This window comes from Papaver somniferum, chromosome 8 (genome assembly GCF_003573695.1).
Source record: "Papaver somniferum cultivar HN1 chromosome 8, ASM357369v1, whole genome shotgun sequence".
Lineage (NCBI taxonomy): Eukaryota > Viridiplantae > Streptophyta > Magnoliopsida > Ranunculales > Papaveraceae > Papaver > Papaver somniferum.
Window position 1 is genome coordinate 70,415,612 of NC_039365.1, and position 27,199 is coordinate 70,442,810.

The window sequence follows — 27,199 nt, forward strand, 5'->3', positions numbered from 1 at the left end:
CGGGCCAAAGACGGATCTTACTCATTCAAATTAAGGATTTCACATCACCATATTGAAGGGTATTGAAATATAAAAAGAATGCAAAAATAATGAGGTCATTCCGAATTCGGATGAAGAAGTTTTGGCCAAAACAGTTTTTATCAAATACCGAAGACAGTGAAGTCCGCGAACTGGGTTCGCATACCGGGTCGCAGGCTTAATTCCGAAAATATCTGCTGGAATTTGAAGTTCGCGGACTGGGTTCGCGAACTTAGCAAATGGAAAACGTGTATTAACACCTTGGAAGGCCTAAGGGCACGTTTGGGGTCGCTAGTTCATATTTTCAGGTCGGGTTTCTTAACCGAACTAAATACTTGGAGACCGAGCAATGTAAACCTATAAAAAGGTATTAGGTTATGTAAAAAGGGGAGAATCGAATATCATATCACAAGTTCTACATCAAAAACCTAGGGTTTACCCCTTTAGGGGGAAACCACCATTATTCATCTTCTTTGTAATATGAGAAACTAAATCCTTTGTTGATTAAGGATGAATTCAATGTTCTAAGCGTGAATCCTTATTAATAATACAAATCTATTGAGAGTTTTTATAATCTTCGTCTGTCTTTACCATATCTAGGGTTTATGAATGATTCTTAGATTGATTTCGGATGCATACTAGATTAGTCTATTGATTGTTCTATCGCTAGTAGAAGTTATGAGATAAGTAATCGTCGATTAACTCTCTAACAAGTAGAAATCGCGAGACCTTACAAAGGGATTCTGTGGAGCAATCGTGTGTAAAGACAACACCAGCAAGTAAACCTTGACCTAAGAATTTAACTACTGGGATCAACCTAAATTCACAAAGCTTAAAGCGTTCGATTGGATTACACCTTGAGGGATCTACTACTTGGTGGTTCGTTGAATAGAATCTGGTAGTCGCGAACTTCTGTATCCAGTGATTGAAGGATTTTTGGGGATAACACTGGTCTAGCGGTTATTCTACGGTTGGTGATGAATGGTTCTTATGAACAATAAATAAGTATATTAATCCAGCTATCGCTTGGTAACGGCGAAGGATTCCTTAATCATCCTTTTCTTCTTTATTGTCTTTTTATTTATTTTATAAACCAAAACCCCCATTTGTTATTTACTTTATCTTGCTGATCAAATAACCTATCAATTACACAGCTCTCTGTGGGAACGATATCTTACTACCGCTATATTACCAGTTAATTAGTGAGAAATATATTTATTAATTCGTTGAGCCTACAACATCCCATACAAATTTTGGCGCCGCTTCCGGGGAGCAGTTGCTAATTGATTTGTTATTTGTTATTTGTTTAGCTTGTTTTTATTTTTTAGATTTTTGTTTTGATTTTTTTTTACTCTTGTGGGTCGTCATGTTTCTTTACGGAAATAATATGTACGGAGCACAAGATCAATCACTTAATAGCGGTAATCAGTATGGTTTTCTATCTCATTCTTATGACAACTACCAACCATCCTATGGGTATAATCAAAACCAATCTTTTGGCTATGATCAATATCCCAAGGAACCTTATGGATATTCAAATACATATCAACAACCTTATGACGGGTATGTAAGTGAACAATCACGAGGATGGAAGGATATTTATGCTTCTGATCAATTTTTTCTAGTAATGTGCAGATGAAAGGGAATTTGGAATTAAAAATTTAGGATACTGAATCAAAACCTATTCCTCTTTGTCGTGTTTTTCCTTCGCTCTTTCCAAAAGAGGAGATTGTGTATAAGGGTGGAAAGCGTGTTAACATCAAAAAACTATGTGCGCGATACAACCAACTGGAAAAAGCCGGTGCATCACAAGAGACTCTTGATGAATTTAAGAAGTCCATAGACATGGAATTCGAACGTCGTTGGGACGTTGGCGATTTTGAGGTTGACAATGATTCCGATGAAGATGAACAACCTCTTGAAAGTCCTTGCAACAATGATACGATTATTCCAACTCCGGATCATAATAAAGATCCTTCGCCTATTCAAAAGGAGGAGATTGGGTATGACATATATATTGTTATAAACGGTGTAACGTACTCAAAAGAAGAAATTAGGAGTTGCATCAATGAACTAGACGTTTTAGGAGAGGATTCTGATTCCAATGACGAGGTTGTTGAAGAGATGCAGACTGAGAATGAAACCAAATTGATTAAAGTCGTGGAAGACCCAATTGAGCTTGCCAAGGATTATAATGATGCTGAGATTACGGTTGAAGCAGACGAAGAATGGCTAAATAGTTTGATAGAGGACCACGATACAAAGGAGGTAAATAATTCATTGAAATTCTTTATGAATGACGAGGATCCCATAATACAAGAGATTGTGAAAGGTTTGTCTAATCCTTTGCATGATTCTATATCTTTTGATTCTCCTATCCCAATTGAAATAGTTTCTGAAAGAGTCATTAACCCGATTTTTAAGGAGCTACCTCACTTAGGTTTGGGTATATGTGCTATTATATTCTTAAGAATTATTTTTCTTCTAAGCATCCACCACTTGATGTGTTTGAATCGAGTATTGTGCAGGTTCACCAAGCTGAGGAACCTTTTGAAGTTCCCGAAATCTATGTTCTCTATCCACTTCCGAATGTAGAAAGGACTAAGTGTGGGGGAAACTTCAATAAAGTGATAGATTCAATATTTATATTTTGTGCTAATGTTTTTTTGAATCTATTATTTGAATTTCAGATTGTTATTTGGAAGGATTACCAAATTTTCAGATTGTTGGTATACAGACGATAACAATAACGTCGGCTTTGACGACGTTAAACCAAGCGCTAAATGGGAGGTAACCCACCGGTTTTGTATCTATATTCCTTTTGTTTTTATTTTTCTTAGTTTTCCATATCATATCTTGCATTCCCATCTTAGATTTTACAAGTCATATATCTATAATGAAACTTTTGACGAAACTATTCTCGTCAGAAAATTCTGAATGCGCACTTGTTACAGAAACAGCTCTCGAGACTTCATACGAAGTTCGATTTGAGTGGTTGACCCCAAATTTGAAATTTTACAGACATACCTTTCTTTTCCAAAAATAAAATATGAATTCGGAGTCTGTTAAGTTGGACCGATAGGCCTGGACATTTGAGTTTTGGTATTTTTCCAGAACTTTTTCAGATTGCATGTCAGTCAGTCCGGAGGCCATAAAAGTCAGACCGATTATCGAAACACTGTGCCCTTTTAACACATCATATAAAAGACGCAGGTGAAAAACTTTCCCATTGGTACAATTTTCGACTTTAATTTGTTGTTATGTCAGAAATCAAAATTTTCGATTTTGAACATTGAGAGCAATGTTGAGTTTAAGTGTGTGGGAGTAGTTAAGCATGTTTGGATTGCATAAAAATAAACAAATAATAGTCTTTCATTTCTTGCATTCTTGAGACTTCATCTTTTGGAGTTAATTATGAGCTATTTAGGATGACATTTTACACCTTTTAAAGGTTGAAACAGTTCTTACGTCTATAGATTAAGTTCCATTTTGTCATTCCACAATCCTTAAATATATATACGTTCATAATTTAATTCGAAACTAAGCTATGGTAGTCATTTGAAATATTCATCCTCGCATTTAATAATTACTAAATCACTTTCTTTTTATGTTTGCAGTTATATGTTTCTCTAAAGTGATTTGGTGGGATCCTGATACTACCGTGGATGTTGTATCAAGGTAATCATTGGTTGAGTATTTAAAAGCCCCATAAGACAATTGTCTTACACTCATAAATAGTGAGGGGAAAAAAAATAAAGAGAAAAAACAAGAAAAGAAAAGAAAAAGAAAGAAATATATATAAGGCTCCTCTTCATTTATCGACACTAATAAATGATAGGTCCGGAATTGCGGACTAATCATAGTCGATGAAAACAAAAACCATATCATCATTATGTAGCAAGTCAAAAGACTATTGATGAGGTTCTTGACACTTTGATAGCAGTATGTGTGAAACGTTGTCCCCGTGTCCGTCGCCTAAGCAAGCGTGGAACACAGGATCCAAGGCAACTATCACATACTTGCTGAAAAGGAACATGCGCTTAGAGTATCTAATCATGTGGTCGAGTTAAATAGGTGCTTCTCTCAACTATTGTGCTATAAATAAATATCCTTTGACGACATTCATACAAGTATTGTGGGTAACATCTTTCACTTTAGTCAACATTTGCACGCTTCACTTTTCTATTTCCATTCTCTTATCTATCCATGTGATTTCAATATGCGAGTGTTGTGACAAACATTGCAAAAAGTACGATGACTATCTTAGTGGAGTTTTGCAATCAGGTTGAATGTCACACGTAAGTAATTGCTTGTGTGTGATGATTGGAATGTATGTGGGATGTTTGCAGCTAAAGAACATATGCAAGCTAATTATTTGGCTTTTTGCTTTGTGTCTATCCTTAGTGGTTCTTCCAAGGCAAGAAATTGGAGTAGGTTTTGTGGTTATGCCTCTTATAAGCCCTCACGAGACTATAACTCGTCCACTAGGGACACCTAGGGGTTTAAAGGCCTGTTATTCATGCTAAGAGTAACTGTATCCTCAACGAGATGGAGTTGTTGTGTTTAGGATTACTTTTATTTGGTTTTCTCTAGGACTAGCAAAACCTAAGTGCGGGGGAATTTGATAAGTGCGTAATTCATATGATTTTAATATCCATTCCATACTTGTTTTAGCTATTATTCTTGCATATTTTCGTATTATTACTATTGTTTTCTCTTATTTGCCTCCAATACGTGAATCATCCAAAAAGGATCTATAAAGTGCTGAAAATATCTAAGAAGAGAAGTATTCCAAGAATCCAAGTGCCCAAGTCCAAGAGAAGTAGAAGAAGTGCGACGAAAAGGAGCAGAACGCTCAAAATCAAGAGACGGGCCAAATACGGATCTTAACTCATTCAAATTAAGGATTTATCATCACCATCTTGAAGATAATTTAAAGATAAAAATAATTCAAAAATAATGAGGTCATTCTGAGTTCGGATGAAGAAGTTGTGGCCAAAACAATTTTTATCAAATACCGAAGACAGTGAAGTCCGCGAACTGGGTTCGCATACCGGGTTCGCAGACTTAATTCAGAAAATATCTGCTGGAATTTGAAGTTCGCGGACTGGGTTCGCGAACTTATCAAGTATAAAACGTGTATTAACACCTTGGAAGGCCTAAGGGCACGTTTGGGGTCGCTAGTTCATATTTTCGGGTCGGGTTTCTTAACCGAACTAAATACTTGGATACCAAGCAATGTAAACCTATAAAAAGGTATTAGGTTATGTAAAAAGGGGATAATCGAATATCATATCACAAGTTCTACATCAAAAACCTAGGGTTTACCCCTTTATGGGGAAACCACCATTATTCATCTTCTTTGTAATATGAGAAACTAAATCCTTTGTTTATTAAGGATGAATTCAATGTTCTAAGCGTGAATCCTTATTAATAATACAAATCTATTGAGAGTTTTTATAATCTTCGTCTGTCTTTACCATATCTAGGGTTTATGAATGATTCTTATATTGATTTGGGATGCATACTAGATTAGTCTATTGATTGTTCTATCGCTAGTAGAAGTTATGAGATAAGTAATCGTCGATTAACTCTCTACACAAGTAGAAATCGCGAGACCTTACAAAGGGATTCTGTGGAGCAATCGTGTGTAAAGACAACACCAGCAAGTAAACCTTGACCTAAGAATTTAACTACTGGGATCAACCTAAATTCACAAAGCTTAAAGCGTTCGATTGGATTACACCTTGAGGGATCTACTACTTGGTGGTTCGTTGAATAGAATCTGGTAGTCGCGAACTTCTGTATCCAGTGATTGAAGGAGTTTTGGGGATAACACTGGTCTAGCGGTTATTCTACGGTTGGTGATGAATGGTTCTTATGAACAATAGATAAGTATATTAATCCAGCTATCGCTTGGTAACGGCGAAGGGTTCCTTAATCATCCTTTTCTTCTTTATTGTCTTTTTATTTATTTTATAAACCAAAACCCCCTTTGTTATTTACTTTATCTTGCTGATCAAATAACCTATCAATTACACAGATCTCTGTGGGAACGATCTCTTACTACCGCTATATTACCAGTTAATTAGTGGGAAATATATTTATTAATTCGTTGAGCCTACAACATCCCATACAACTGGTGACTATAATGTGGTGGTGGAAGAAGTAGTAGTAGTAGGGTGAGAAAAGGTGTCCTAAGATAGGTAAATTATTTGGTCACCCTTGGTTAATTTTTCCTTGTTTTATTTTAATTTGATTTTAGTTTTCAAATTACTTTTTTTATAATTTTTGAAAATGAAAACAATTTTTAAAGGCAAGATTTTTCCAAAAAAGAAGATGTTGTGATTTTAAGATTTTACGTGTAGGGAGGAGGAAGAAAAATGAAACCTATAAAAAAAATGACCAAACAAAGGCTATACGCGAATTAATTGTAATCGGTTCAGTTTCTCACATCTCTCTTTATTCCCTTTTTTTTGTCATGGTTTCTGTCATTATTTCTCCCCCACTTCATCGGATTATGTAAGGCTACGCGTGAATTAATTGTAATCGATTCAGTTTCTCACGTATCTCTTTATTCCCATTTTTTGTCATGATTTCTGTTTTTGTCATTTCTCCCCAATTTCGTGTAATTATGCATGATTGAGAAATAGTTCATGATAATAGGTAAAGAGACAAGAAAAGAAATGGACCAAGAGTTAAATATTATTATAAGTTTTAGGAAAATGAATGAACAAATTGGGAACCCAACAATTTATATCAAAGAAGAAAATTAAATTCTAATGCTAACAGATTTTGCAAGATTAATCTAGGGGTAATTTGCGATACCTCCCCTGTCGAAGATCATAATTTGAGTTACCTCCCCTACAAAACAAATATTAGTGAAACCTCCTCTCGTCACTTTTTCCATCCAAACCCAGTTAGCTGAGTCAGCTGCTTCGTACAGCTGGACAATTTCTTACACGTGGATTTTATACTTTCCCATAATACCCTCATGTATGATCATCCAACGGCTGTGCATCATGTCAGACAATGGATGGTTTCGATTTGGCACCGTTTGGGTAGCCGATTAGAATTGAACACGTACCTCTTCGTCTGTATAACTACCCCTTTATAGAGCGGGAACACACTTTAGAGAGAGAGAAAAAAGTTTATCAGTTGCAGAGCGAAGAAGAAATTGATCGAAGAGAAGAAGAAATTGATCGAAGAGAAGAACTGGCTTCCTATTTCTTTCTGTTTCATATGTTTTCTAGGGTTTAATCGTGATGAATCATAACCGGAGACGAAGATTGTGAGTTTTTTTTCTAGGGTTTATGTTCTTCCATTCTGTTTTCGTTTAATGATTCGATACGTGATTATGGGTTTGATGTTATGCATGCTGTTCTTGGGTCTTTATCATTATCCTCTGATTTAGGATGGATGTTATATGCTTAATCGATTGTAGAAATTACCTGTGTGTGAGTTGGTGATAGTTGAGAAAAGGGTCTCTGATGTAATATAGTATAGGAATTGGGTTTTTCAAAGTAACCCTAATTTCATTTTTTATAATTTCTGTATTTGACGCTCTGTTTTTTTTTTGTTCATGTGATTTGGGTTTTTTGTATATTGTACAGCCTATTAAAGGTGTTGATTGTGGTGATTAATTTAGGTTTTTGGTTATGTTGCAGTGAAAGTGTTGTTTATGATACTAAGAATGTCTATTTACACTATGATGGAGAATGGCCTAGGCAACAACCTGTTTGTGGATTCAGTTTCCTTGATTATATGAATGGAAAGGAGGTGTATTGGTCTAAGTATGATGGAGACACTCTGAACATGTTGGATCTGTTGCACAATGTTTATGAGTATATTGATGGGATAGATGGCCACCATTGTGATTTTCAGTACTTGGAGAGTGGCTTTCTTTGTGATGTTGTGGATGATAAAGGTTTGCTGAAGTTTTGGAATGAATCAGATTAAGATGTTCCTAATGAAGTTCATTTGTTCATGACTCATGAGGGACCCCTAAAAGTTGTGCCACCAGGTGAACAAGTTGAGGTGAATTATGGTGTGGATGAAGAAGTTGAGGTGAATTATGGTGTGGGTGATGGAGATATTGTGCCAGTCACACAATCTCAGACAGATCCATATGTTGTTGGGTGTTTGATTGAAGATGAGGAAACAAGTCAGCATATGACACAAGTGTCTGAAGATGATCCAAGTCAGCAGCCAAGTCAGACTGCAGTGACAACAGAGCATCCAACTCAGACTACTCAGCATACCCAAACTACAACTCCACATAGGTCACCTGCAACAAAGAAGAAGCTTGCATCCAAACCTCAAACTCCACAGAAGTCACCTGCAACAAAGAAGAAGCTTGCATCCAAACCTCAAACTCCACAGAAGTCACCTGCAACAAAGAAGAAGCTTGCATCCAAACCTCAAACTCCACAGAAGTCACCTGCAACAAAGAAGAAGCTTGCATCCAAACCTCAAACTCCACAGAAGTCACCTGCAACAAAGAAGAACAAGAGGAAGGAATCAATTATTGCACTAGATGAAGAACATGATACTGTGGATGAGTTGTTAGATATGCCTGAAGAAGAGCTTGATGTACTACCAGAGTGCACCAATCTGAAGACTCCTTAAATACATGAACTTCCAATAGAAGATGATTATCATAGTGGAAATTCATCAAGTTCTGAAGGTGAATTTAATGATGAGGGTGAACCTGATACTGATGTGGATGAGGAAGCAGGAGAAGAAGAACCTGCAAGGTACAATGAATATAAAAGTGATCACCAGAAATATGATGATATGTATGCTGATGTTGAGAGTGAGGAAGTTACTGAATGGACTTGTGATACTGAAGAGGTTGAGGAAGGGTTGATGTGGCCCAATATGGCAGAGTATAAGTTGTTTGTAACTAAATTTTGCATTTCCAACAGTATTGAAGTTGAGAAGTTTAAGGATGATCCAACCAGATTGAGGTGCAGATGCAAAGTCAAAAGGTGTCCATTCAGACTCTATGCTAACAGGTAAGCCCAGTTATACCATATTTAAGTATGGGCCTTTTTTTGTTTGTAACTTAATGATATCTAACTTTACACTTTGTGGGCTTTTTTGTTTACAACAGGCAACCAGATGGGCATACTATCAAGATCACTAAGTATATTCCTAAGCATATTTGTGTGAGTAGAACTGGTACTGGCTACAATAGGATGGCAAACTCAAGTTGGGTAGCTAGTGTCATTGAACAAGATATTAATGAAGATGATTACTCATTGCAACCTAAAAAGATCAAAAGTAGACTGCAGACAAGGTATGGTGTTGTACTTAGTTACTGGGTTGCTTGGAAAGGTAAAGGTAAAGCTTTAACAAAGAAGTTTGGGTCTTATGAATATGGATACAAGTTAGCACCTGAGGTTATGGATCAGATAATGAAAAAGAATCCTAGGAGTATAGGTGTTGTTTCCACTGATACTGACCATGACTTCAGTTATTGTTGCTTGGCATTTGATGCTTTTTTGACTGGTTTTAAGGATGGATGCAGGCCATTTATAGGTCTAGATGGGTGTTTTCTCAAAGGAAAGTATGGTGGAGTGTTGCTTTCTGCAGTGGCACTTGATGGAAACAATGGTATGTAGAGTTTGGGAAGCAAACACTCAAGCCAACAAAGGAAGGAGATTCTTGAGATGCGAAAACCAACCACTCAAATTCATTACACTTTGGTTGGTTTTGGCATCTCAAGAATCTCCTTCCTTTGTTGGCTTGAGTGTTTGCTTCCCAAACTCTACACAAGCCATCACATTTTCTACATTTGGAATAGAGGTAAGGGCATTTCATGGCTAAATGGGTAGTTCCCCTGCAAATTTGACAGCTACACAGATGTTCAAGACACTGCAAAAATATGAAAAATTCTTTAGTTTTACCTCCTAACTGTAAATATAAAAATTAGTGTTACCTCCTCTAATGGTGGTTTTACTTACATCGGTGGAGTTTGAAGATGAATCACCCATAGTTCTGGCAGCACTTCAGATGGTGTGATTGGTTTTGTTTGAAAAGAGCAGGTCTGTGATAATGGATTTAAGGAGAGGTGCAAAATATTTTCTCTTCATATATGCTTTATATAGAACTGGATGGTGAAGATGACGGTTGCAGGTGACTGTTGAAGGTGACCTCACAAATTCGACCGTTGAACGGTCGAATCTCAGAAAATCCGACCATAACACGTGTCTAGCCGTTGGATGATCATACATGAGGGTATTATGGGAAAGTATAAAATCCACGTGTAAGAAATTGTCCAGCTGTACGAAGCAGCTGACTCAGCTAACTGGGTTTGGATGGAAAAAGTGACGAGAGGAGGTTTCACTAATATTTGTTCTGTAGGGGAGGTAACACAAATTATGATCTTCGCCAGGGGAGGTATCGCAAATTACCCCATTAATCTAATTGATTTTAAAGTAATTTTAGGTGTTTTTAGTTTTGTTACAAGTTTGATGAATGACGTTTGATGATATTTTTTGAAGTAGTGAACGAAGTAATGTTCTACTACCATTGGATTTGCTCTAACGATTAACTATGTTTGTCCGAAAGGGTTGTATGACTTACATACACAATATTAAAAGATTTGAGGATAAGGACATGTTTATTAACCAACTCCTCAAAACAGTTAGACCTGGATCGATCAGTTCGATTCTTCTCAGACAATTACAACATGTATGAATCGATGGATACATTTGAAACACATATCCTTGCACGTGCCGTTACGGCACGGGTTGAGATTTGTCTAGGAAAAAGATAAATCTATGGCCGTTATGTTTTCAATTTTACCGTTATAAATGTTTATTAATTAGTGTTTCATTAATTGTTCATAATGAATAATTAATTAATTTTTAATTATAAATGTCTCCTTAATTTTATTTTTTTAATAAATATAATAATATAAATTTATTATGAAAATAATACAATACATACTTTTTATTAATAAATAATATTTTTATCAAAACTTATATTAATAAATATTAATGGTGGCCGTGGAAGAAGTAGTGGGTCGTAAAAACAGTGGCGGGTGTCTGTGAGTGGCGGAGGAAATAACATTACTGGTGGTGGAAGATATAATGGCGGTGGCTGGTTCTTATGGCGGGTGCATGTTGGTAAATGTAGTAGGAAATAATAGTTTTTTGTCTTTACAAAACGGGCAATATTGTATTGTGAAAGATGTAATTGGTTGTTTTAAGCATGTCTGGTTAAGACAAAAACCAAATATATCGAGGATTACACCGGATCATATAAAATAATATGTTCATGATATCCCTTCGATCTATGGTACCCGGTCGAATAAACCATAGTTTTTAGTGTTAACATAAAATTGATATAAAAAACTGAATATAACAAAAAGAAATGGAATAAATTAATTGACGACTTAAGTTTGTTCAATATAAAATTTATACATGGCATTTGTGATTAATAATTAAAAGCACGCCCATCGACGGGGTGGCAGCGGTGATGGTGGGGGAAAGAAACGGTATCAGGTGATTTTTTGGTGGTGGTGGGCGATGATGAGTAGTAATATTTTCTGTTAATTATGAGTAGCCACAAATCGATTAACATTATAAAGCAGATAAGATGTGGTTGATCGTTTTAATAATAAATTACACTCGGTTAAAATACATGACAATTAAAAAAACAGTAGAGTGTCACATTATATAATAACTACAAAAGAACGGTACGAGTTAGAATCAATACACAAAAAGACAACTTATTATTGAGTCGTACTTATTATCATCTCACTAATTTTTCATAATAAGTGTTTTATTAATCCCTCATGATAAATGTCTTATTAATTATCTTAATAAATACACATTGTCGTTAAATAGATAATAATTTTGTTAATGATTGCATCAATAGACATGGTCAGGTTGGTGTTTTTAAGCGGTGGTGCATGCATGAAGTCAGTAGTGGTAAGGAGAACAATTATCATTTTATATAGTAACAATAAAGGAATGACACGGGTCAAAATTAACACAAATTTTATTATTTATTTTTGAAACCGTGCCGTTACGACACGGATCAAGTTCTAGTATATTATATATAACACAATAAAACCAGAAAATTATTTCACTTCCTAAAGAAAACATTACATTTCCATTATAAATATCTACTAGTTTATTATATATACAAGCCGAATCTTATGTGCTGAACTCAAAATTTTAAAATGAATTTTACACGTACATATGTCGTTCCGATTTATTGACGAATCACGAACCGTTGACCGAATTTAAGACGTATGAATCCGTATAATAATTATACGTTTGCCGAACTCCGAATTGCTAACTAGTGGCTATAAGGTGAGGCATTGAGGATGTATTAAGTGTTTTTAAATTTAGACGGATCAAAAAGAAAAGTGTTTTTAAGTTTAACTTCCTCATTTTTTAACATAAGGTGGCTATTGTTGATGTCAGCGATTCTCTTTGGGCTAAGTCTTATGGTCTTCTAATCTACCAACTAGATTAGTAGTTCACATCAGTTAGGGAAACCTCCTAAGTTATATGGTATTGCTAATCTAGCAGCTAGATTAGCAGTTCACGTCATCAGGGACAACTGTCCAACGCTGTTTGGTTCAGCGCAATCAATTTCAGTCGTCAGATCAAATTTTGTGATTTTTGTGATCCGTGTGATTTTTGTGAGCGTTGAACCGTTCAGCTTAAAGGTCATTTTTTGAGCGCTGAACCATTCAACGCTTCAATCTCGCTGCTAGTTGAACTGCCAGCACATACTAGAAGAGAGAATTAGTGTTAATTTTTAGACCACACTTTTTTTTTGAATTGCAACACTTAACCACCAATCTAGCAGCTCAATCTAGCCCATAGTCTTGGTATCTATTAAAATAATTTATTCATAGAAGTCTAGTGATGATAAAGTTCTCAGTACTTGTTGGAATTATTGTTGGACAGTACAAAATCCTTTTCCACTCATTAGTACTGTACACCAGATTACAAATGAGGGACAGATGATTTAAGAAGTCGGGAAGAAGCTTTTGTTTTCTCAGTTTCAAAATTGAAATTTTTGGGGTTCATGAAACAGATGAAAACGTTAAAGGAGAGACTGAAATTTGGTCCTGAACATGTGTGATGTATGGCTATTTAGGATATTTTAGACTGAGTTAGAAAATTATATTGAGTTGATCCTACCTAATGCGTTGACTACATTTTTGCTCTCTCCTTCCAACAAACACCATTATGTAAAGTTAGAACTATTTGGTGACGTTTCTTGTTAGGAATACTGAACTGAAAAAATAAGGTAACCTTTGAAGTTAATATCCAGAAACGGTGGTTGGAAGGAACAGCCTGGCGATCTTATAGCGTTTTCAGAGCACATCTAGTTAGTACGGTGGCACTCATGAGTAGCTAATCGTTCAATTATCAAGTGATACGTGAAGCAACCCGGTGATCTGAAGATTCTGAAGTCTGAAACTCTTATGTTGGTTTATGTTTTCATTTTCAGTTTGGTCTGAACTCTTCAACGTTCATTTTTTTTTTCTTTTGTTTTTTTGTTTGTAACTCGCAACGTTTCACACAGCTTAAGAAATGGCTGCTCTCCTGGTCTTAGATATGAGACCCTCGTTATTTCATCCATCACCATTAAAATGTCATCAAGATCCAGTCTCACGTCATAAACTGAAAACTCTCCCTTTTCAAAATCCTAATCACTCTAACCTCTCCAAGAGTAGTACTCATTTCTCAATTAGCAAACCCTTCCTCTCTCTAGTTGATGAACCGGTTGATTCATTCAAGTATGCTTCAATTCTCGAATCCTGTAAAAACATTAATTTGGGTAAACAAGTCCATGCTCACATTTTCAAAACTGGGTTTTCAGGAAATGAATTTTTAGAGACCAAGTTATTGCAAATGTACGGCAAGTGTGGAAATATTGGGAATTCAACCTTACTATTCGACAAAATGTCTCAAAGAAATGTATATTCTTGGTCTGGAATAATTACTGCATACACTGATCATGGGTATTATGAAGAGGCTATTGCATTGTTTCAAGATTTACAGTTTGAAGAGATTCAGTTGGAATTTTTTGTGTTTCCTGTTGTTTTAAAAGCTTGTAGTGGTTTAAGTGAACTAGGATTAGGAAAACAGCTACATGGATTAGTTATTAAAAATCAGATTTTTTCAAATATTTATGTCGGGAATTCCTTGATTGACATGTATGGAAAATGCGGGAGTTTGGGTGATGCTAAGAAATTATTGCTTAAAATGCCTGAGAGGGATTGTGTTTCTTGGAATTCCGTTATAACAGGTTATGTTGCTAACGGGCTGGTGTTTGAGGCGTTAGAGGTTTTAGAAAACATGGGATCATTGGGGAATTTGTATCCTAACATTGTTTCTTGGAGTGCAGTGATCGGTGGATTTGCCCAAAATGGGTATGATAATGATGCTCTTGAGTTGCTTTACAGAATGCAGGAGGAAGGGTTGAAGCCAAATGCTCAAACCCTAGTAAGTGTTCTTCCTGCTTCTGCCAGATTACAAATCCTTAACCTTGGAAAAGAAATTCATGGATATACTATTAGGCATGGATTTATACTAAACCCGTTTGTCGTTAATGGATTGGTCGATGTGTATCGCCGATGTTGTGATATGAGAAGTGCGGAGAAGATTTTTTCTAAGTTTTCAGTGAGAAATCGGGTTTCTTTTAACACTATGATTGTTGGGTACTTTGCGAACGGTGAGATCAGCAAGGCAAAGAAGCTTTTTGGTCAAATGGAGGTTGCTGGAATCAAGAAAGATATAATTTCATGGAACTCGATGATTTCAGGGTATGTAGACAATGGATGTTTGAATGATGCTCTGGAATTATTCGCAGATTTGCAACTCGAAGAAGGGATTCAAGCTGATTCTTTTACATTAGGAAGTGCCCTAACTGCTTGCGCAGACTTACCTGCCCTAAGACAAGGTCAGGAGATACACTCATATGCAATTCGTAGAGGACTGCATGCTAATCCTTTTGTTGGTGGTGCACTGGTTGAGATGTATTGTAAGTGCAAAGATATAGCAGCAGCAAAGTTGGTTTTTGATGAAGTAAATGAAAGGGATGTGACCACGTGGAATGCCTTGATATCTGGCTGTTCACGTCTTAGTCGAAAAGAAAAAGTTGACGAGCTCATTCTGAAGATGAAAACTGAAGGTTTAGAACCCAATATTTACACGTGGAATGGAATTCTGGCAGGTTACATGGAAAATGGGGAAAATGAATTAGTTCTGCAAACTTGCTGCGAAATTCAAAATTCCAATTTGAAGCTTGATAAATATACATTAGGTATAGTCTTACCTGTCTGCACAAGGCTGGGTACAATTGAGCAGGGAAAGCAGATTCATGGGTATTCAATCAAATGGGGGCATGATACAGATGTCCATATTGGTGCATCGTTGGTAGATTTGTATGCAAAATGTGGATACATTAGAATCGCTGAGCTTGCCTTCAACAGAATATCAAAACATAATATGGTTTCGCGTAATGCGTTGCTTGCTGGATATGCATTGCACGGACAGGGAGAAGAAGGAATTGTTTTCTTCCGGAAAATGCTCGCAGAAGGGATCAAACCAGATTCAGTAACCTTCCTTTCCGCTCTAGCTTCATGTGTTCATGCTGGATCTGTTGACCTAGGTTGCAAGTACTTTGATTTGATGAGAGATTATCATATAAAACCAACAGAAAAACACTATACCTGTATGGTTGGTCTCCTTGGTCGTGCAGGAAGACTTTCTGAAGCTTACAGTATTGTTAAGAAAATGAAGGCAGAGCCAGATTCCGTCACATGGGGTTCTCTACTAGGTGGTTGCCTCATTCATAGAAATGTTGGACTGGGAGAAATCTCTGCTCACAAACTCATAGAGTTAGAACCAAATAATTCTGGAAATTATATTATGCTTGCAAACTTGTATGCCTCTGCCGGGAAGTGGGACGATCTTGCTAGAATAAGGAAGATTATGAAGGACAGAAAAATGCACAAGAGCCCTGGATGCAGTTGGATTGAGGATAAAGACCAGAAGCATGTGTTTCTTGCCAATGATAGATCTCACAAACGGGCTGAGGAAATCTACAGCACCCTCGAAACTTTGAGCATTCAAATGAAAAAAGGTTACATGACATAATAGCATTCAGATTACATACAAGTTGTGTACACACTTTTTGTAATCTCCAATCTCTAAATTTGAATGTTGGAGATAGCAATTGAAGAGGGATATAAAGACGTCTGTCACTGGTAGATTTAGTAAACCTCCAACTCCAAGGATTCAATGACCCGGCGAGCTTGGATATGTAGAGCTGTTTGCCGTTGCTCTGGATCAAGGGTTGACCCAAATTGACTTGCTGCCCATACCAATGATGCAGATCTTTCACCCAGAAGTCGCCTTATTTCATCATGTACACGCACCTTTGGAGGCCTTTCCCTACTGTTTAAATGCCCGATGAGTAGTAGCAAGAACTCTCCACATCTTAGCCTGGACCATAAAGAGTTTCTTTATAATCACATTGTTTAATAGTAGCCAAAAGAACATAGCTATTTCTAACTGCTGCATTTTGTAGCACTCAACTCAAGAGATGCCATTCTTTGGAAGAAAGGTACAAACTCAGACGACTATGCAGAGCTATACCATTTGCATCTTTAAGAATTGGTGCTACCAATTGAAGTACAACACCTAAGAGATAATCAGTTTCATCCAATAACAGGATCTTATTCGGAGTCTTACTCCTGACAGTGTATTTTTGGTTTCAGACAGACGCTGTATATGATTATGCAAACATCATTATTATGAACGAGGTGGAGTGTGAATTTTTTCGAACTGTCATATTTTCATAAATCAGGCAATACTTGATAATAGAGAAGGGGCAATACTTGATAATCAAGTGACAGAAATTGTGGTGTACACAAGTAAACCACCTAAATAAGTGAAACGAAATCCAGTCAGTTCATACTAGCATAACTGCTTAAGCTCCAACTCCACTTCCTGTACACCGATTTCTCCTCTAAACTGCAACGTTTTATTGGCTGTGCAGCCATCTGAAACCCTGATGAGGGAATATTTAACCCTTATCCTGAACTAGTTTAGCTAGTGGGACCTGATGTTTAAGTTGGTGACCAATAAGGATCTGCCACATGGATTGTGGGTGGAGGTGGGAAATAAATTCAAATAAGTGAATAAACTCAAACAGCAATGGCCATGCACCACAAGAAAGTAAATGACTCTAGAATGATGATCATAATAAAAAGAAAAGCACAAGAGTAACAGCTAACCTTATATTTTCATCAGCTTGTTTGTCTTTAATAAGCTTTGTCACTTTCTCAATACCACGACATGCTTCAAAATCCTGCGAAGATGATACATTACAGAGAACAGGTTTTATGCATCAATCAGTGTCATGTTAACAATAAACACAGGATAGGAGCCCTTTCTCCACAGTCAAAATATCTCAGAATTTCTCACAGATGGAGATCATCACAGGCTCACAGCCTTATCCCTAAGTTTTTCGCCTTTTGGTGCTGATCACGAAAATCCAATAGCAATATTTTCTCCAGCAACATAAATTCCACATTAGTTAACTACCTTTTGCTAATAACGAAGGTTGCCATTGGCATCTCATGGACCACCCTCAAAAGCATACAATCAAGTTCAAATGTTCTTATTAGTATTTGATTTTGCTTTAGTGAGTTGATAAAAGATTATTTGATCAGAGATTGTATTGCAATCCAAACTGATGCATAGAACTCCAAATAACTTATAACCGATTCAGTACCTAATTTCAGGTCTAAATAATCAACTTTCAATGAAAAGAAATCCCGAAAGGCATACTTCCCATAATTTCAAACAAACAAAAAAAGCTTATAACAACTAAAGATGAAGGATGCACTGATAAAAACAATTAAAAGGAAAGTATGGAACATGCGTACCATCTGATTAGCAGATGAATCTAACATTATTGCGATAAATGCATCTAAGCATGCCCCTCGTTCAAGAACTCCTCTAGTGGATAGTATACTCATCAGTACCTGCATTTACGGAAAAAGAAAAAAACAATCACCAAACAAGGATAATTATGTTCCAGATTCAGATGATACATGTGGAGAACATTGCCCTCACCTTGATCGCATTGAATTGATGGGCTAAAGCCGTGCTTCCACGATGGAGCAGACAACATCCTTCTAAAACTCTTAGGGCAAGCGCAATTTCTGTGTCCGTGGAGGGACTAGTTATCCTCATAGGCTCCACAGAGAATATGTGATCTAGGTTTGGTATTGGTTCATCTTTTGGTTGCCTAAATGAGTTCTGAAAGAGCACCGGGACCACTGTTACAACACATATATAGTCTGTATATCAGTTCTTTCCTGTACACTAATCAAATTTAAACAAAGACCTCATATATTAAACGTGCAATGATCAAGACAAGCTAAACATACCCTAACTCTCTTAAAAATTCAAGAAAACTACAATTTCAGCAATATCAGATAGACTGAAGAGTAGAATCAATCAAAATGGAACTCCTTTACAGGTCCGCAAATTCTAATGGAAATCTCTAATTGAGAAAAAACAAATTAGGTAACCAAACCAAATTACCATACCCTAAATTGGTATATCCGATTAGTCAAAAGTCTCATGTTAAGCGTATGAGACAATAATTGGCAATAAAAAAGACCTACATTTCTACATCAGTCGGAGCATAAATAAAATAAACCTAGATCACAGTAAACGCGAGAGAGAAGTGTGACCTTGTAATTCAAGAAGGGATTGACTGTGAGAAAAGAGAGTAATAGAAGAATCAGATTCAGCAACAGATCGAAGAAATTTAAGAATATTACGAAGACCACGAACACGAAGGAATGAGAATTCAGCACTTGCATCTCTTAAACCAGTTTTTAGAGCCAAGGTTACTTCTCTATACATTCTCTGTTTGTTTAGTGAAGATACAAGTTCTTCCACAACTGCTGTTGACGAAGATGATGTATCATTCTCTGATGAACTCAATCCTTCTCCCCATGATGGTTTCTTCAGATTCATCTTTGTTTCTTCTGTTCTCCCGTACTTCTCAGAATCTCTCTCCGTGAGTTCTTCTACAGCTCAACATACATACGAAATAGGACCAGATCACTGCAAGGAACGCATTGGGTGTTCCCAAGGTAGGGTATTGGGACAAGGGATGTTTTTTTTTTTTAACAATTGGATAAATGCTGTAGGGCCCACGGTCCCTGGGTATGTGGCCTAACTAGAAGCCTAAGGGTTTCTTTTTACATGTATATAAAGGATATTTTACATACGTAATAGGCTAATGAATAAATATCCTTCTCTTCTTTGTCTCTTCTTTTTTCCCATATTATTCTATTACAACAAGTTATCAAGCACGACTCTACCAGCTAGTGCAATTTTTTTTTTCTAAGTTCAATACCAATCATGGATTCCTTCACGAAAATATTAGCGTGGTTCTCATCAACATTAATTTTTATTATGGATGCGTTACTAGGTATTTCTTTTTAACAAAGAAATTTCGTTTTCGTAGTATATATTAAGGTTCCACGAATATATGATTATCAAACATAGAGATTTCACCGTTAAATTTTCCTGAAATTTTAATATGTTCAACCTAGTTAGGTAGGATTTACTCTGGTAAATTTCAATCTAATCGGAATATGATGCAATCTCCAAAACAAGATTTTAATGAATCTGGGTACGTTCAGGAAAACCCTAATTTATAACAGCGTCAAACACCTAATTTTTAAGAATTATAACCGTTAGATTATGCTGTAATTTTGTTATGTGTTACATGTTGTTATCCTTGAACCACTGTAAAAATTTCATAAAGATCCAACCATGGTAAATACTCCAAAGTACGTGGTATTTCCAGCTGTGTTCACAGAAACGTTAATGAAACAGTCATACGGCATCATGAATATATTTTTATCTGGCTGTTGGATTTCCTTGAATTTTTATTATGTTTGGCGCAACATTGTGATGAATCAACCGTAAAACTTTCATCATGATTGGACTATGATGCATTAGTCTGTCGATCAGAACAGTTGAAAGAAGAATTTTTCAATTTTTAGGGTTAACGATATGTTTTGGGCGCATATGTTAATAGTTTCAAACTTAATATCAATGGGCCTGAATGCTTCTATATAATGGACCATATATGTTTATATTCATTAACCATGACCTTTTCAACCCAATGAACCGGGTCTTGACCAAATAGTTGACCAGATTTTGACTAAACCAATTCAACTCTAATTTGACTTTTTTGACTCAGACGTACTTGAGCACCATTAAAGAGTCTGAGATGTGGAAGTATGTGTGAACAAGTAAAATACTTTCGTCTTAAAAGTCTTCAACTTATGAAGATACATCGTTCAAAGAGGAAGTAATGCCTTCAACATTTCTAAGGCGACATATTGACTTCAGACGATGTAATGATTTGAAGGAAGTTTATCGAAACATTCACTTTTTTCCCAAACTTGAATGTTCAGTGGAATGTAATCCACTTGTTAGACTATAATGAGTCAATAACTTCGACAATGATATGTTGTAATTAAAAGCACACCTCACTTTTTGTGAAAAGAAACTCACAAAAGTTTCCATGAGTCAGAGATGTAATTCTGGCTCCAATGGTAATGATACAAAGTAAATGTATCTACCTATAATGGGACAGAGATGTAATTCTGACTCATATCAATGAGAGTTGAAAATCTTGGTATAAGCATTTTACTGAGAATGGTACAAGCGTTATAATGCAAGTATCATATATTAGTAGTCAACTATAAGAGATATATGGAGTTTAAAGGAAAACGAACTCACTATATTCTTGGAGAAGGTCATATCATAGCTAGACGTCAACATTAATGGCAACAAGATCTTTTCCAACTTTTCTTATTGTCTATCTTTACTCAATTGAATTCGTATGGTTAGATTATATATTTTGCACGGTTTGATCCTAAACTATTGTCTACATGATATTTGACTGACATTTCATTAGCTAAAATAAAGAATTTTTTTTTGCGAAGAATTAAATTCATTGTCTGCACTTATGGAATGAAAAGTATATCATTTTCATGAGATTGAAATACTCTAAAGAACGTGAGAAATACTCAAAAGTACATGAATTATAAGGATCATTCGTACATTATGATGAAAAGTATATCATCTTCATGAACGGTAACACTCTAAAGTAAATGAGATAGATTTTCTTTTGTTACGTAATAAGGTCACACCACTTATTACACGAAACTCTTAAGGAATTTAAATTAGTTGTTGATCTATTTCCTTATAATGTGACTACAATGATTGGATCATCGAGCGAAGCAATGCTCAAATTTTGTTTCCAAGATGGAGCAAAGATTAAAAATCACAAAAGCTCTATATGTACCGAGAGCTAATCACCTTGTTAAATTCCAAAGAGACCCTTGCAAGTGGATATCATATGGAAACTCACAATAATGGGAATGTAATTGATTGCATCTTTTATAGTCTCTAATATATTTAGAAGGAAATATATCTTAGAGAAACTAATGAGTCCATCCAGTGAAATGTAAATCAGTATAGTATTTGGATTATTGAATTCATATTGACTTCGACGATGAAATATTAGAAATTGACTCATACAGACTTTGACATAACCATAAAGGCACTTTGGTTATGACATGATGTTTCGTTTTGAAAGGACTCATATGTATATCACTGTGTTTGAGTGAGCGAGACAACGGGAAAAAGATTGACAGAATGCGAAGTAACAACATATCTCTCAATAAGTGTTCTCTAAAGAACTAGATGCACAACCCCCCTTCCCCTTATGCTTTTAAGTAAGAGAGCATATCACTCATTTCACAAAGCCTTCAGTAAAATAGGACTGAGACCATCCTAAGATGCAAATGTTAAACAATCTATATTATAAAGAAAGCGAGGTGATATTAAGATAAATATTCATGCAGAATGCGGACCATTGAAGTGACATATGTCTCTCGTGGATTTTTTGACATTTTGGACTAGTTATAGTTCCCAAGTAATGTTGCGTTTGGAAAACTACTAGCACACATTGTACATGTAAGGACTCACCACCCCTTGTAAATGAGAGAGAGTATACATCAAAAGGACTTGATGGTTATTGCATGTTTAATAGGATCAATGTAGAGCATCCTATACCCTATGGTCTTGCAAAGGCTATCATCAAAGGTTACACATGGTGCCTAAGGCATGGTTATGCGTACAAACCTACCTTTAACTGCTTGGGGAATATGCACTATTACACGCATCTTCACTTATTCGTTTTAGACCCACAATTGGTCAACCATTCTTTGCTACCAGTTGGTAACTGGATATAAGCCTCACATTTTGTGTTCTTACGCATTTTTGGTTGCACTATATATGTGCCCTTACCACTCTACATCGTACTATGATGGGTCATCGGAATGATTAAGTGATTATGTAGGAAAAGAATTTCCAACAATTGTCCACATTTTAAAACCTTTGGCAGGATATCTCTTACCGCTATATTTGCAGGTTATCACTTTGATGAGACAGTATTCCCGTCGTTAGGGGGAGATAAGAAAAATTATTTCCTGAGGGAACGACAGGAATTGTCGTGGTGTGTTCCCACTGTGTCTCATATTAATTCTTTTACTACATAAATGTAAATGTGAAGTGAAAGAATAATCGATTTTCAGAATGTATATGGATGTCTCTAAAGTGATGAGATCACACATACCGGCTGCAAACCTACCTGCAAGGTTACAAATCCTCAATAAGTGATATACACCATAAACTAAGGTGTTGTAACTACACTTAGTGGAAGTGTGGTTGAGGCCGTGGCTCCATAAAGGAAGTTGGAGAGACCACTTGGTTCGATCAATCCTCACCTAGAAAGGAAGTAGGTGAGGAAGGCACAACTTACTTATATCATCAGAAATCATCTATTAAGATTGTATTTGAATATGTCCATTAATCAAACTGGAGGACGCTCCGAAGTTTAATGATTCCAGAGAACAATGACATCCCTAATGGATTATGAGAATGCGCACGAGTCAATGGAAAGATCATGCGAGCATATTGATGATTAATTTCATATACACCTGCTTAAGGAAATAGAGCAAAATGAGATCGAATCGTGTTCCTTGTTGCTTAATATCAACGAATAGCATATTTGGCCTACATAATCCAAGTAGAACTTGGTTCTTTGAAAAATATACAGGTATTTGGTGTGGTAGTGCTAACCAACCAAGTGTAAAACCTATTGGACATACATGATTAATTTGTCATAAAGCATAACGAGAAGAAAGAAGTCTTAAGTATAAAGACTCGCCTTGTGGAGCGAGGTTTCTCACAAATCCCTGGAATTGTTTTGTAATGAACTTCATAGTGTTCGGCTACTCAGTTAGCTTGGTAATTTCAAAAGAACTTGAAATACAGCATATGTATGTGGTTGTTACGTATCTCTGAAAGAATCAAGAGATAGAAGATATTTACAAAACTACTTGATAGCCTTTTGTTACCAAATCAAGTGACTCTAAACCACATAGTGCGTTTACAATTAGATAGAACGCTCACTTACAGATAGAAGCAATCAGGCGGATGTGGTATACCGTCTAAGTGGCTATTTGAATTGGAGGGGATAGACAAGTAAGTTATTTTTCTTTGCGTATTCACAAGAAAGTTCCTGATTTGGAATTGTAGCTACCTATGTCGATGGTACAGACATGATGGGTACTCTTGATGTAATAAGAGACCTTAAAAGCTATTTGAAATCCGAACTTGAGATTAAAAATCTGGGGAAAGCTCGACCGAATACTGAGCTTGTGGTATATCATTCCACCAGTTTGCATATGTCTAAAGTTTTCAGGCAATTTAATAAAGACATGCATCCTGATAGCATTCCCATGATTAGTCGAGGTTCAAATGTAAGTAAGTGACCATTTGGTCTAAAGGAAGATGACGAAGATGTGTTGGGGATGAAACTCCCATATATAAGTACAATGTACGCATTGTTGTACTTAATATAATAATATACTCGATTAAATTTTACATCCTCATGGAATTTGTTAGCTAGATATAGCTCAGCGCCAACGCAACGTCATTAGAATGGTACAATGAATGTAATCATGTACTTAAAAGTAACCATTGACATGAGTTTGTTTTATCCCAGCAAAGACATAAAAATGAATGTTAAAGGAACTGCAATCCAAAGGTTGTTGATTATGAAGGAACAATAATCTCTTCTCTAACGAAAGTAATCAAGGGGAGATATGGTAGACTATTTTCTAAGTCATCACCGATATTCAGTTTCGAAAAGTACATGACTAAAGAAACTGTCTGGAACAACTCTGAAAGTAATCATGGGGAGATGCCGAAATCAGGGGGAGGATCCAAGGATATGATGTCGACATATTTTACTTCGAAATTGAAGATGTGTTGTACTCTTTTTTCCCTTCGATCGAGAACAGTTTTTCCCAAAGGGTTTTGTTACTCGACAAGGTTTTTAGCGAGACAACACTAAAAACATCAAGTATGTTGAACGTTGAAGACATAGAGATCGCGTTGATATTACTGAAGATATCTGAATCAAAGAAATGAAACGCGATGTTCTTTTAAGCAACGTAACTTGCAAAATCAACAACATGGTCTTATAAACATTCAAGTCACCAAAGTAAAGTGTGATAAACTTCTTTTGAATGCATTAGACTAATGAAAATTATCTGACATCAGGGGGAGCATCTAATGGTGTGTCGAACTATTTTCCTTCACCGAGGTTGCTTTTTCCCACAGGGTTTTGTTACTTGGCAAGGTTTTTAATGAGACAACAACCAACACATGGAATATAATTTCCCAGCTAAGGCTATTGTCTTTCCCACGAGGATTTTCTGTCTTAAGAGTTGTGAAACAACTATTCAACTTCAACGGAGCAAAGTGATCATCTGCAACGGATCACCTTTACTTACATCTATCACATTGTACTCTTTTCCCTTCGTCAAGGGGTTTTAATGAGGAAACATATTTGAGTCCATCTATGTTCTAAGTTTGTTTAATATTGTACTCTTTTTCTTTACTTCAGGTTTTGTCCCTATGGGTTTTCCTGACGAAGTTTTAACGAGGCAATTAACTTAGACTCGTCGATCTTTGAAAATCGTATTGCATGTGACGAACTACATGTAAAGTACGTGACAACATGTGAAGTACTACATGTGAAGAGTTTTACTAAGGTTTTATCCCACTGGGTTTTTCCTTGTCAGAGTTTTAATGAGGCGATTGATTTCGGCTCAAGTCATCAAGAAGAGCATGACATTTGAAGACCTACATTCGAAGCACTATACGTGAAGCAATACAAACGGATTTCTATTGGACCACACAAGGGGGAGTGTTGTAGGGTCTACGGCCCAACTAGAAGCCTAAGGGTTTCTCTTTACATGTATATAGAGGATACTTTACATATGTAATAGGCTAATGAATAGATATCCTTCTCTTCTCCGTCTCTTCCTTTTTCCCCTATTATTCTACTACAACAATAAAGAGTATTATTACATTAACTACAGTAAAATTTCGATAAATTAATCCGCGATAAATTAATAACTTCGCTAAAATAATATTTTTTGCCGGTCCCGACTTGGGCCAGTGTATTAAATTAATTAATAACCTCGTTAAATTTATAATATAATAAAAATTTTAAGTATCCAATAGGGCTCAACTGAAATATAAATTAATAATCATTATAATAACATTACATTACTGGTGCCTTACTAAAATAAGATTCCAAAGTTGTTTGTTTCTCATTCACATTTATGCAACATTGAACTTCATTTCTGATTTTTTGTAGTCCTTTAAGGAGTCTGGAGTGCCTTTTCACTAATTCTTTCGCTTGTTCTTAAATTAATTGTCCACTTAGATTCACACACTTTTGGTATTGAACATCCCATCCATCACTACACCATATCCTAGTTTTAGCAACGCTTCGATTTCGGAGGTGCGCAACGGATATAGAAGTTGCACAGTAAACAACATTAATATCCGTTGTGCACTGGATTATCCGTTGCACAAATTATTTATATTTCATTTATTAAAATAAAGTAGTGGTGCAACGTATATCCGACGCGTATAACCGTGCACAACATTGGTTTTTTTTTTTGTAATATATGATTTCCTTTTTTATTTATTAGTTTTCTGTTTTTTTTTTCTTAAATTTTTTTAGTAACTCTTTTCTATTATTTTCAGAAATTTCTATTATTTCACCACATTTCTCTCTCTCTTTCTATTTTTCATCGAAGCCGACGAAGAGTTTCAGCCGAGAGCGAAGAGAAAAACTTTTCTCTTCTCTTTTTCTTCAATAGATTTTAGATTTCAACAAATCTTATAGTCTAATCAAAACCCATCATCAAGAAATATCGATCTACAAATTGTTTCCCTGAAATCTGAAAATCAAATCATTCAACCTGTGATATAAACTAGTTTGTTGGATTATCATCAGGTATAAACTAGTTGTGGTTAAATTTTTTTTCATCTGAAATCTTTTGATAAAGTTAAGGCTTTTGATTTTGACCTAACCAGTGTCTGAAATAGTTAGGGATTTTGATTTTGACCTAACTAGTATCTAAAAGATTTAGGTTTATGATTTTGACCTAACTAGTATCCGAAAGAGTTAGGGTTTTTGATTTTGGTGCTTTTTTTTTTCTTTTTTTTAATATGTTGATTCGAAGTATTGGGTATGATTTGATTCAGTTGAAGATGAAGTTTTTGTGGGCGACTCAGTTCTGTATAGAGTTTTAGTTTTAGTTTTTGTGTAGAGTCTGTAGTCGTCTGATGCTTTCCAAGCTAAGGCAGAAAATGGTTTGTACTACTTGATCTATGCTTCTTTTTTACTCTCCTCTGAAGAACCCCATTTTTGTTTCATTTCATGAGTAGTCTTGCATTTAGTCTATAATTTTTGATGTTTTTATGTAATTTTGCTGTTTTTAGTTTGGTCATTTTTTTTTTGTGGTACAAGTAGTATGTTCAGATCCATGTCTTTAGTTGTTTGAAGACTTGAACTTTTGTTGCTTTGTGAATAATTGTATGAAATTTTTTTCATAGGAAAGGTTGGTATACTCCTGTCATATAATATGAATTTGTTCTTTTCTTTTTCAGGTAAGGACTTTCCTTGCACAAGTTTGGTATCAGTTTGTGACTTTAATGTG

At 35.8% G+C, this 27,199-nt stretch overlaps 2 protein-coding genes across 2 annotated transcripts; one reads left to right on the forward strand and one right to left on the reverse strand.

The window, feature by feature from the left end:
• Positions 1 to 13,192: 13,192 nt before the first annotated feature.
• On the forward strand, positions 13,193 to 16,429 carry LOC113301498 (pentatricopeptide repeat-containing protein At2g13600-like). The gene has a single exon (XM_026550265.1). The coding sequence runs from the start codon at positions 13,587 to 13,589 to the stop codon at positions 16,155 to 16,157; it is 2,571 nt and encodes an 856-aa protein (XP_026406050.1). The 5' UTR covers positions 13,193 to 13,586; the 3' UTR covers positions 16,158 to 16,429.
• LOC113301499 lies at positions 16,047 to 19,171 on the reverse strand. Its single transcript, XM_026550266.1, has 5 exons — positions 18,770 to 19,171; positions 18,144 to 18,349; positions 17,954 to 18,052; positions 17,300 to 17,373; positions 16,047 to 16,505 (listed from the first exon to the last, which is right to left on the reverse strand). Exons 1-5 carry the CDS (start codon positions 19,056 to 19,058, stop codon positions 16,274 to 16,276), a joined length of 900 nt encoding a protein of 299 aa, XP_026406051.1. The 5' UTR covers positions 19,059 to 19,171; the 3' UTR covers positions 16,047 to 16,273.
• Positions 19,172 to 27,199: the final 8,028 nt, after the last annotated feature.

Excerpts from the sequence above, each read along its gene's own strand:
- LOC113301499 (XM_026550266.1), bottom strand. The coding sequence starts at position 19,058 with ATGAATCTGAAGAAACCATCATGGGGAGAAGGATTGAGTTCATCAGAG. Across the intron at positions 18,350-18,769 it reads ATCCCTTCTTGAATTACAAG|TGGTCCCGGTGCTCTTTCAG; the intron begins GTCACACTTCTC and ends GTGTTGTAACAG. Across the intron at positions 17,374-17,953 it reads ATTCATCTGCTAATCAGATG|GATTTTGAAGCATGTCGTGG; the intron begins GTACGCATGTTC and ends TCATCTTCGCAG.
- LOC113301498 (XM_026550265.1), top strand. The coding sequence starts at position 13,587 with ATGGCTGCTCTCCTGGTCTTAGATATGAGACCCTCGTTATTTCATCCA.